Below are 12,989 nucleotides of genomic sequence, written 5' to 3' on the forward strand. Positions count from 1 at the left end.
AATTTTCATCAAAGATGCCGCGTTGTTGGTTGACGATCGCCCGCCTAACTCACGGTAGAGAAAATATACGAGAAAATATACTCTTTGAACCGGCGCGTTAAAAAGAAAAGAGCCAATAGGGACGATAGAAAGATGGAATTCTGCGGGATATCGAACATTCGCTTGAAGACGGACGAGCTCTCCGAGGCAGAAAAATATGGCAGGTGGACCGTCCGCGAATCTCCCTGTCGGTTTTCTTTTGATGCCGGGACGCGGTTCTAGCGAGAGAAAAGAGAGCCGAGAGAGATCCCAAGGGTCAGGAATCTGTTATGATTCACGACGTGCCACGCCATCGACCCCAATTTTTTTTATATCACGACATCCACCACAATGACTGCACATACCCATGTGTATATGTACCGGAACGGCACATCTAAAATCATCCTCACGTGTCAGCGAGACTATCGGTTTATTTAATCCAGAATATAGTATCTCATAAAATTGAATTAAAAATAATTTCCTTAATTGAATTTAATTCGTAATAAATTTTTTTTCGTCTAAAAAAAAAATAGTTTCTACATATAGTTATTGAGTTAGTTATCGATTACATCCAAAAATATAATTGCGGTATAAATATTTTTGTGTTTTTTTAATAGGAAACACTAATTGATATCTAGTGTTCGTTGGTTTTCTACTCCAACAGAATTTCTTACAAAAACAAACGTATAAATTTTTATCGAAAAAAGCTATCGATTCGTGTTATCCTTAACTTGACTGATCTGATCAGAATAGGATTGGGAACCTCTGTAAAACGGACGATTCAAAACGTGGGTCAAGAGGTGGATAAAAAATATCGAAGGAGCAACAAAGGATATGGAAATGGAGATGCTCGTCGTGAGAGTGATGGACAGCTTCTCTAGTCTCGCGGTGTCTGTTCGAATATCGTGATATTTTCTCGTATGATAGAATTCCGCTCCTTTCTCGGATGCTGCGGTTTTAAAAATAAAATAAAATTCAACTTGAAAAATAAATTTGCAATAGAATGTATTTGTAATATATCTAAATTTGTCACTTTAATTTATAAACCTTGTTAAATATTTGTATATTTGTATATTTTGCTATTTTTGTTTGCATGTAAAATTTGTAAATTTAAGAGAAAAGAATATATATATATATATATATATATATCATAAAACTGTTTCATTTTCGAAAATTTCTATCTCGAAAACAGAAAATTAATAAAAAAAGTATTAAGATACGTGTAATAATATTGTTTAATAAAATTAATAAAAAAGTATTAAGTGTAATAATATTGTAATATTTAATAAAATCATAAAAGCATTTGAGTTTCATATTTATATTTTTATTAAAAATAAAATCGTCGGTATATTATTCCAAATAAAGATTATCGTAAGAATTATATTAAATGAATATTAAAATCCGTATGAAATAGCTATTATTAAGTTTTTAATTTTCCTTGAGAATTTAAAATTAAAATCCTCAAAGCAATTAAATCTCATTCTGTTAAATAACAATTATTGGGGTGAATAAAAATGTAACGATTAATTGTTTTCAAGTTGCAAATGTTCAAAAAAGCACCAAAAAAGATATAATTTGCAAAAAGAAAAAATTCGCTCGCAATTATAACTTTTCTCACATTAAACAAGAGTCGAGCGACGCTTTAGATTGTTTTTACAAGAAAGAACAGCGACCCATTTACTATTTTTCTTGCGTTAAACGAAACGCAATATATATGAGCCGCAATACAACGCCGCGCAAGTTTCGACTCATGCAACGAGAGTTTTCCATCGCCCGTTAGCTTTCCGCGGACTTTTCACGAGAAGATTGCAAATATATTTGATTTCATACGACGAAGGAAGCGTAATATGGCAGCGTAAGTCTTCGTCGCGTTCGTTTTCTGCTCTTTAAGCGGTCAACGTTCCTCGCAATGGGTGATCGTGAGGTTTCCTTAGAAAACAGGATACTTTGAAATCTGTGAAACTTCTTGCGACTAATGAGCGTCGTACTGTTTTTGCAGTGCAAAAGAAGACGAAAGATCGGCTCGTTATTTTCGCAAATATTATATTCAAAATTTTGCGAAGTTTTTCTAACGTCAACCAAATATTACGCTCATAATGAAGCAATAATATATATACATAAAGCATTACATAAAATTATAAAATTTCTATAAAACGATATTATTTAACAGAAAAAAATTTATGTGAAAAAAGTGATCCATAAAATATTCTAGAAATTTTCTATTTTAATTTAAAAAAAATTTATATAATTGTGAAAATAATACCTTGAATTTTCTTTATGAAAAAGATAAAAAATGCATCGTGCTCGGTCGTTACTTTCCGTAATAAAAGCTGTAACATGTCGTAGAAGAGCCAAGTTCTGCACTTCTGTGGCACAAGTTTCACGCGGATCCGCCATCATCCTTCAGACCTGTCCGGCGGCGAAGTTTTCGGATTGGACGATCCATTATTGAGGCTCGTTTCATCTCTGATTCATGATTTTTTTAGAATCGCACCTAACCGCGAGACCGAGGCAAACTTCCGCCATCTTTCCTTCTTTTATGTCCCTTCTCGTCCGCTCGGCCGAGTCGCGTTTTCCGCTTTGAGAGAAACTTTCCGGATCGCATCAGTCTGCGGACACGGAACTGCATCGACTCTGCTGAACGTACGTTTTTATTATCATGTAACAACGAATCATGGCTGCGATAAATCTGCAAGATTCGAAAAGAACGCATCGGCGGATAATATACGCTTATCAAAAGTCTCGTGGTATCACTCTCTTTGTGAATTTTGCACAGAAGTTTCCCCTTCTGAAAAATTTTTCCAAGATGTACGCGAGTATTTGACATCACTAATTACGTTAAGGACATATTTGGCGAGTTAAGCTTTAAGCGGATAAATGCCGTTTTTAAATTCAACGGACTTCACTTTGACAGAAACTTAATTTAAACATTAATTACGAGGATATTTAAAGTAAAACTTACAAAGTTGTTACAGATTGTGATCTCGTCAAATGTTCATGGGTTCTGTCCCAGATGGATCAAAGAATATTTTCTTAACGTCTACGATGAGTAGTAATAGCACATGATAAGTGATTTAAGTTGCAATAAATTAATAACTGTATGCTCGTTTGGCTTGTTTACTACAGTTTGACAAATATTCCCCGTCATTAGTTGTATAAATTAATAGTGGAGCGAAACCGCGTTCGCCAAGTTACTAAGCAAGCTATCTAAGCGCGGTGTATTGTGTTGCGTGGGAAAAGAGACTTCTTAGCAGCGTTCTCGCAAATGAAAACGCGTTTCGTGAGAGAAAGGAAAAATATTTCGGGCAAATGCTCGTTTTGCCAGCAGCAGACGGAGAAGAGCAGAGGAGAACACGAGCGAGGAACCGTGGGAGACTCGACCCGATGGGAAATGACGGTCGAGCCGCGCCCGAGTCGCAGCGGAGCTCTGAATTTTCTATGGAATCTGCTAACGATAAAATACGAGCTTGCCCGTTCCGTCATACTAAATTTCAGAATGTGTCCGCCCGGCTTCGTTCTTTCTATTCGGGGCGAATGCCACCCTTTCTCGCTGCCCCGCCCCTCCCCTCATCCCTTCCAGCCGCGGAAGGCAAGAGATAGGAGCGACGTGGAACGTCGTTCGCGGGATATATCCATCATCCTCAAGCTCTCGCGGTATTTAATTTTCATGAAAGATTCCGGATCCCGGATGCGTTCGAGAAGAAAAACAGTCGGGGAAGAGATGGCTGTACCCGTTTATCGAGCACGGAGCGCTCGAAGAAGGGCAAACTCGAAAGAAAAGGCTTTGACGGCGGAAGCGAGTTTAAAAACGTTATCCTCCGTTAATTCCCCTGCATGAGCGTTGGGAAGTACGTCGGTGAGCGATGCATTTTCTATGGATAGCTAAAAATAAATGTACAATCCGTAAGATTCTCCTCATTTCGATATTCTAGAGAATTTTTATTTGAACAAAACCTGATTAATATATTATATTATAAAAGTCACACTTTAAATGGTTGATTGTTTTTGCTTAAGCGTCTATTACTACAGTTTGACAAATAACATTATCATCGTACTAATTTTTGTTATAAAATTTCGCGTGCGATATTCGCCTTCAAAAGTAACATCTTCAACGAAATTAGATATAGACGGGCTCGATTATTTTCTCTTTCCGATAATGAGATGCACGTCACTCGTGAAAAAAATGAGGAAGGAGATCAAGGATGACAAAGCCGGTTTTTGGGATGCCTTTGGCAGTATCGGATATTTTCAACCCTCTTGAGTGGCACCATGTCACTCTTTCTTCTTGAAAGCTGACAAGTAATCACCGATAAAAGGACTTAAACAAGGATATCCAGCGTGAAGTATCGATTTCAGGAAATCACGCAGTACCATTTGGCTTGACGAGACGCAATTCTAACGCAATTCTCTGAAGCAATGCATTCAGGATTACAGGGTCTATCTATTTATAGCTTTGCGAGAGCTCACAGATGAGAAGGATTGAAAGAACCCAGACATTTGTTCAGGAATGCAAACGACCGCAAAATTCGCGAGATTAATACTGTCATCTTTAATTTAATTCAACGCGCGTATTTCGTATTCAAAACTGTAAAAAAAAAAAAATTAAAATATTAATATAAAAATATTAAAATATAAAAATTAAATATTATACAAATTAATGTGTAATTTATAAATTAATTATAAAATAACAATTTTTCAATTTATTCGATCACAAATTTTTATATTACTTATACGAGAGAATAATTAATTTAAGTATGGCCTCAATTATTGATTATACACATTTTTCACATAATAGATGATTAATGAGATATGCGCACGCACGCACACATACCACCACCACCACCACCACCACCACTACCACCATCATCACACGCGCACATACATCACACAACGGAAAGACAACTATTAAACGATCAATTAAATGGATAAAGGCCAACACGGCCGTACGTTAAATAAGTGGCCAAAGTAGGTAAGACAGAGAGCGAGATATAGTACGAAACTAATTTGGCCGTAAGCGGCGATTAGGCATCCCCGAGGTGCGCGTAGAAGGAGATCCAGCGCTCGTCAAAATCTAAAGTAAATCCTAATCGGATTAGCATGAGTCTCAACACCCGAGCAGCTTTTGTTCCCAAGTTTCAGCGACGACGTCTTGGGTTCCTTGGGGTATGCGTCTCCTTTATCCAATGAGCTAACGATTCGGAGTTTTGCGATAGGAAAATTGCAACACAATTGCGACGACAGGGAAGCGCGATGACGGAAAGTACGATGCGCGATACATCGGGAAACATCTTAAACGCGAGCGGGCTAGTTTATTTTTGGCTTATAAAAAGAACTTTTTTAATAAGCAAACCTGAAAGTGGCGAATACTGAAAATGATATGACACACTTAAAGAGAACGAACAAAGAGAAGGAGAGAAAGAGAGAGAGAGAGAGAGAGAGAGAGAGAGAGAGAGAGATAGAGATAGAGAGATAAAGCGATTCATGGGAAACGCGAAAATAAAGATTCAAAAGATAATTAGTGGATGACGTAAAGGAAAAGGGTAAAAAAAAAAGATAAAAAGCGAGAGAAAGAGAGAATGGAACATAAGCGCCGGATATCGCGTCAATGGGTTTAGTCATGATAGGATTGTTTCAATTTTCGCTTCGGGAGCGGATATACACAGTCGAGGTGCACACGGATCCTGAGCTCCTTCCTTCCACGCACACAAATGTAGATGCATATATATGTAGATGCGGTACATACACCATCGTAATGTCTGTTGCTTGCCTCTCTCTCTCTCTATGTTGAAGTGGTGCGGAATTAACCCGAGTTCCGACGGACGCGGCGCTCGCGCGCGTCGGAGCGTAAAACGAAGCTCCGCGGCGTTTCGATGCCGATGGCCTTTCGCCTGCGAGATATATCCCTATTCGATTACGTTCCTCCCGCCTGGACTCGCGGAAACTGGAGTTTGGGATACCCGGACACTCGGGCACCAACAACGAAGGCAGATTGTTTAAGTTAGCGACGCGCAACGAGCCGGATCGTTGCGCGACGCTCGGCCGAGTTCTGATTAAAAGAAAACAGCACCGATGATTTTGAATCACTTGATTCTGACACGACCTTCACGTTCATTGAGAAGCGCATTTATTCGACAAACCAGGCCAATCCTTTAGTGTAACACCTCTAACTGATCGATTAATTTTCTTTGACTGAAAATTGAAGTTTATGAGTTAATGTCCCTAATGTCCAAATAGATGGGAAAAATTTGACAGATGAGATGAGATAAATTAAAAAGAGAATGATATATTGAGACCTTCTGAAAAAGTTTCTTTTAATGACGTGAATGATGAACAATGATAATATTAACGTTTTTATATTCTTCGTATTAATAAATATGCAAAAACTAAAAAAAAAACTGTTTTAAATAAAAGCAGAAAGATTTTTACAGATAGCATTACTCGATACTTTAAATTACGTTACAAATAAAAAAATTTTGGGCATTTAAAAGCTGTTTTTATTTTTTCAGAATGAAAAAATTATACACTGTTTTTATAAAATTGTTGCGTTTCACAGTTATTTTTTAAATAAATTTTATTTAACAATTTCATTTGATCTTCATCCGCATCACCAAATATATAGCGCAATTATTTTACACCACGTATGATTTTATTATATCCACTTTAATAAATGCAAATTCGTTTGCAAAGAAAGATTTTAGAAAAAACAACTCATCTAAAATCTCGTCTCTTCTCATCCAAACAAAGCATGAAATAAGCATGAAATAACTTGCATTTTATATTAACTTAATGGCCAATCGATAGGGTTAAATTGGGTTAGGTATTTCGTGAAAGCTTTTCGCTACGATGCACCATCGAGAGTTCCTCCTTGGAGACCGACGAGATATTGCTCTGACTCTATTAAGAGACAAGAACGACAAGCCCATCTTGTCACTTTCGGCACTTTCCAGAAGACGTCTCTCGAACTTCCGGTTCGGCTGCACGGCAAAACCGGCATGGCGAATACGCACTGTCAACGATCGGAGTTGCCATGAAACTCTATAGGACGAAGTTGTAAATCACCTATTAGGGATAGCGGACTTTGAGGAACAAAATGTCCCGCCATTATGGTAGATAAGAAGCTGGCGGACCAAAGGGTAGATTTACATAGCAACTTGTTAATTTAAAATCATAATTTTGTCAAAGAACTTCGCTTTAATCGCAACAATAAGAAAACATTTGTCCAAAATGTTTATAAAAATTATTTACTATAAAGCTAAATATTTTGTAATAAAATGGAAATAATGAACATATTGTCCGTTCAATGTATGTCGATCTCCGCGCGACTATTTAAACATTAATATCCCATTTATTTCTCCAAGCTTCTATTTAAACATTTTCAATACTTTCAGCGATTATTCATGAACGCGCGTGTGGTAATTACGTTTGATTTCGCCTATACACCGGATAATATTATTCGCCATTATGGAAACGCGAAACGCTGTTGCATAACTTTCTATAAAGTGAAAATTAAACTTTCTATACGGTTGACGCGTATCTCGCATCGATTTGGCATCGAGTATTAATTATTGCATTGTGATATCCATTCCGCGCCATCAAGTTGGTCGCGTTATAGACGCGATGGCGATTATTTTACACAAAATGAAATAACATTACAACACGCTGTTACTTCAGCTGTAATATAAAAGCTTATTGCAGCTTGGAATTTACATCGCTTCATCAAAAATAGTTTCACGGTATTACAAAGTAAAACAAAATATGAAATAGTTGTAATGTATACATGTCAATGTAAGCAGAAACATCAATAAAACAAAGTTAGTTAATATAATAAAAAATTTTTTATCCAAAATCACGCTACTCTTCTGTTTATAAATTTCATAATGCTAAAAAACAAATATTTCAATATTATCAATATCAGCAGATTTTGCTTATATTTCCATTTTATAACAAAATCCGATGCATTATGCAAGACACAGTTCACCATTATTTAAATAAAAATGTTATTCACCCGGAAAATAGGAGAAATAAAAGAAAAAGCTTTATCTGTTTCCACGCGAAAAGGGAGAGAGAAGTAATATTTTATACCAAATGGAAATTTATTCGTAAATTTGATACTGCGTCATCGTTATTATTTAAATTAAAACGTATTCGAAAATGAGAGATGTACCGATTATACAAAGAACTGATTGATTCACCGATTAATAATAAAAAAGTATCTCCTTTTTTTTCCTCGGATAAATGAATTATGTTCAAATAAATTTACCCCAATCAAATAAATTTACCAAATGTAATAATTGCAATTATCAATATAGTTTTTTATTTTTATCACTTTTTCATTGTACCTTCAGATACAATTTCACGCAAATCTAGAATGGCGTTAAATCTAGATTGAGTCAAATCATGATGATTATTACGCAAACGAACAAATTCACGATTACCGACGACTTTGCAAATAAACCCGGAGTTTTGTTATCAAAGAGATTCGACTTGACGATTTAACGAGTCACGTCAACGAAAGAGCGAATCAAACTACAGACGAGCCGGCCAATCGACTCTCGGTACGATCGTTTACAGAGGATCACTTTCAATGGTCCGCTGATTGTACGAGTGGTCGCTCGATTTTGGATTAACGACCATTCTTGAGATCGGCTTGCCCAATCGCAACGACGATCGCCGCCGAGTTTCCTCCGTCGAGCGCAATTTTGTGAAAGTTTAACGAGCCTCGAACTAGTTCCGCGAGAAAAGTTCAAGTTTCCACTCTTGAGAAGGAAGACGGCCGCCGAGTCCAGATCTCGAGATTTATATTATTAAGGAGGAGTGTCCATTCGTAGCTCTCGTCTGTCCTGATGGTCACGACTACTATGGCGACTGACTGTTCCATCGCGAACGCCAGTAAACCGTGACGGTCGTACACGTGCACACACAATGCGTCTTTTTATATCGATATTGACAATTATATTTCCGTTATGTGTGTCAGTTTGACAAATATATTTGGAAAATTGATGCAAAGAGTGGAAACTCTTTTGTCATGTTTATAGAGAATCAGAAAACAGTTTTCCGCGAAAAGATCAAGTCATGTCACAAAATAAAAACTACCAGTCAATAACTTGCGATTTATATCGCTAGAAGGAAGTTGCCTGTCCGTAGCTTTCATCTCGAACAGATGCGATAATATCGTGGCTGCTATCGTGGTTGTTCGGCAAATTGCTAACTGTGACTGTCACGTTATCGTATTCCGGATACCGACAACTGAATTAATGCTCAATATAATTTCCCATAAGTTTTCCTTTTACAATTTAATAACAACTATCAAATACACTTTTTAACAATAATAACTATTCAATAAATAGACTATTTTGCGAGGCTAATAAAAAATTTTGCAATGCATAATCATACAAAAAAGAATGCGAACAGCTTTGTGCAAAAATTGAATGAATTTCAAGTTTAATTTAAGTTTTTTTTCTAAAAAGTCTATCTTCCCATACCAACTTTTTGAAATGTAAAATCGCCATGAGAAAATTGTTGCACGCGCTTTTCATTTGCATATGTATCCATAATAGTTATCACGAGCGAGTTATGCCACAAATTCCAAATTGGAATCAAATGCCGAAATTAATTGCAATTAGTACGAATAAAATATACATATACTGTCCGGTATTATAAATCTATTATTTCACTAATAGCATAAATGTCTCGCATGTTATTCTGACGAGACACTTGTCAATTAAGACAAGATCGATGTACTTACTGATAACGGTGAGATTAACTTTCAAGTTTCTTGTCGGTGAGTTTCGGAAGTCGACTCTGCATCTGTAGACACCCTCGTCACTTTGTCGAAGGTCCTGAACTGTCAGCTGCGCCGGCGGGCTTGCACGAAAAGACGCCCGGTGGCCCCAAAAATGCGCGGCACTCCACAATTTCGCCTTTCCGAACTGTCGACTTCTCGCGTCGTAACTGCAACACCAATTGTAAAAATATGTTAGTAAAATAATTCGAGGATTTGATTATTATGTTTGTTCTATAATGATATCAGGTTAAAGGTTATTTAAATCTCGACAATTTTGTTTTAGCCCAGGAACCCTTCATAGAATTATAGAAGAATCGATATATCGAATTGGAGTAAGGAAGAAATAGATCGACCCGTATACTTTGAATTGCTGCCATTGCTCCCAATTCCGTGAGAAAGCCGAGCGGTATAGAAAAGATTTACGCCGTTGATTTAATATAACGCAAAAGATTCCAAAGCGAGTTTCTTATCGTAAGTGCATCGCACGTTGCATTTACGGGGGAGGGGGGAGGAGAGTCTGTTTGCGACTGATATACCTCGTCTGGCGGGCTCGGCAAGGAGTGTCCTCGGGCCGTGCATACAAATCACAGGATTACCGCCGCGAAATATTGTCCGCCGCCCGCGGAGTTAAATACCGCAGTTTCGCGTGTCGCAAATCGCGACGCCAAGTCGCGTAGCTCGCGACGCCGTCCGCCACACGATACTCGCATTTGTCAGCTCGACGGAAACTTTCCCCCCGGGGACGAAGTTATTTTAAAATCTTTCCTTGCGCGGCCCGGAAAAAGGGGGAACGAGCGGAGAGGCCGAGGGGGAGAGGGCCCGCCCCCGGGCTAAATAATGCGGGTTAAGTCGGCCAGCGAAGGAACGAATGGCCGACGACCGAAGTACGATGCACAATACACCCTGGCCGCTCTTATCTTGGCTTCGGCCAATTTTTCACCGAACTTTTGCAATTCGTCATAGTCGAGGAGCCCGCGAGAGGTGAAGCTCTCTCTCCTATTCCCCTCGAAGTCGCCTGAGCTCAAGAAGACCCACCAATACAGACCAGGAGAAGTGCACTCGACCGAGAGAGTCAGATAACCCCTTACTTCCCAGGTCAGAGCTTTCTGGAGGTGGTATTAGGGTCTTACTGAAAGAGGAGACGGCCGCGTGCTATAGTGTTCGTTATGATCTGAGCGGATAATCCGCGAGTACAGACGACAGTATATAACCCGATTTATTTCTCTCTAATTTATTTACTCCTTCAAATTCGCTCTATTTCTTTAAAAAAAAAAAAAAAATCTACATCATAAAGATTTCAGCATATCAATAAATAAATTAGGTCTCGGTACTTTTAAACACGAAGATGTTAGATTGTGTTTCCAAAACGTGCTCGTCTGCTTATTATTACGCGTACGAAATATTTTCCCTTATTCTCAAAGACCAAGAGATACACTGTATTTCCATGATTCGAGAATCAATCTGTAACGCAGGTGCATCCTGCTTCTCGTACGTGTCTTCAATTATCAACGAAGGTGCTCGAACGTAAGTTCGTAAGTCTAATCGAGCGACGGAGTTGGCGGCGGACGAAGTTGGCACAATAAGACGTTCGCACCGTCGATCGTCGCCTGAGGCGTCGACGCCGAAGTTTCGGCGTTGCCCTCATCGAGATCCTTGCGGTTGCCAAGACAAATTGGATTGGTTTTTAATGAGCACGATGACTCGACGAGCGGGCGATCCGCAAATTTACCGGCGCGACACGGCGCAACTCTCGGCGCTAATCCGCTCGTCGAGCTTCTCTCCCATGATTTATGCAGTCTACGTGAAATTTAAGGGATCCACGAACACACGTCGACGGTAAAAAGGTCTAATTGCAACGGACGGCTGCTCTCCGAGGCCGAGCGAGTAAATCCCTTGCGGGAAATTTTATTTGCGAAAGTCGGCCACGTTGTGTCGTGTAGATAATTAAGCGTGAAAGCGAACGTTGCCAGCGGAACGATGTTGAAAAGCACGACACCGCATATAGCTATATCGAATCATTTTGTTTCGAATAGAATGTTGAAAAAAAATATGATTTTACTTTTTATAAAACGTTATTTCTTTTTAATTTTTAAATATATTTTTAAATTAAAAAAATTTTTTTAAATTTATCATATAATATTATTTTTGTAAAAAATTAATATTTTCAATAATTACTGTTTATTATATGTACATTTATATGTATAAAATTAAAAAAGAAATACGAATTATTCAGATCTAAAAGATTCATATCATATTGAAATAAATATTGTAAATTTACAAGTGAGAGCTATACGTTTTACATACATTTTTGTTAAAAATTCATATTTTACATACGTTTCTGTTAAAAGTTATTAATTTAATCATCCAAGGCTAAACAAGATTTAATTTTAATTGTTTATATTAGTTAAATTTAATTTTATTGGATATCACTTCATAATTTCACAAAATATAGAACACTAAACTCACGTTTTCCCGAATAACAATTCATTTATATAGTTTTATTTCGTTAAAGCTTTTTTCAGCTCACAAAATATATATAAATATACATTTACATTTCAATCATATCAAAAAATAAATTATAAACTATATATTTAAAAAGATAACAAAAATTATGAAAAACGATTTGTTTTATGAACAAATCTGTTATCGTGAAATGAAAAGTTACGGGAGAATATTATAATCTGCGCGTATAAAATGTCTACATGTAAATATACAATTATACAAATCGTGCATTATTATAAAGTGAAGAATGTATTTTTTAAACAGTTAGTGTATGTGTAAATTAATATGTCGGGAAAATTTTGCTGATTAACGAAAATTAATATGTAAATAATTATGATTGTAATTCTCGGAATTTTGTCGTGTTTCAAAATATGTCACAGGCATTTTTCAAATAATTATCATTCGGTGAAATTTTAATTAATACTGTCAACAATTCATTAGTACCGTCGAAAACAGCAATTGCGAGTAATAAAGCACGTCACGCTCGCATGAATTTTGTCATGCACTTTAACTGAGAAATTTTTCATTTGTTTCATGTTCAAATTGTCAAAACTGTATTATTAATTCTATCTGAAAAATATTTATTGTTCATCGATGAAGATTTTCTCCGAATTGTTACATGCTTTTATTACGAGTATTTCGAGAAATAAAAATCTCTAAAATTTAATATGAAAAGGCCTTTTCC

General features: G+C 37.0%; 1 protein-coding gene across 3 annotated transcripts in view; it reads right to left on the reverse strand.

The window, feature by feature from the left end:
* LOC105422335 (nephrin) overlaps window positions 1–12,989 on the reverse strand; it is a 194,161-nt gene that overhangs the window by 129,056 nt on the left and 52,116 nt on the right. For all 3 annotated transcript variants that reach the window (XR_016138043.1, XM_089071342.1, XM_089071341.1), the window contains exon 4: window positions 9,764–9,969. Coding sequence is in view for 2 of the 3 variants with exons in the window: in XM_089071342.1 (XP_088927468.1) it covers window positions 9,764–9,969 (206 nt within the window). In the remaining variant the exon portion in view is untranslated. The remainder of the gene's footprint in view (window positions 1–9,763; window positions 9,970–12,989) is intronic.

This window comes from Pogonomyrmex barbatus, unplaced genomic scaffold (assembly GCF_055798465.1).
Source record: "Pogonomyrmex barbatus isolate J1 unplaced genomic scaffold, ASM5579846v1 scaffold11, whole genome shotgun sequence".
Classification (NCBI taxonomy): domain Eukaryota; kingdom Metazoa; phylum Arthropoda; class Insecta; order Hymenoptera; family Formicidae; genus Pogonomyrmex; species Pogonomyrmex barbatus.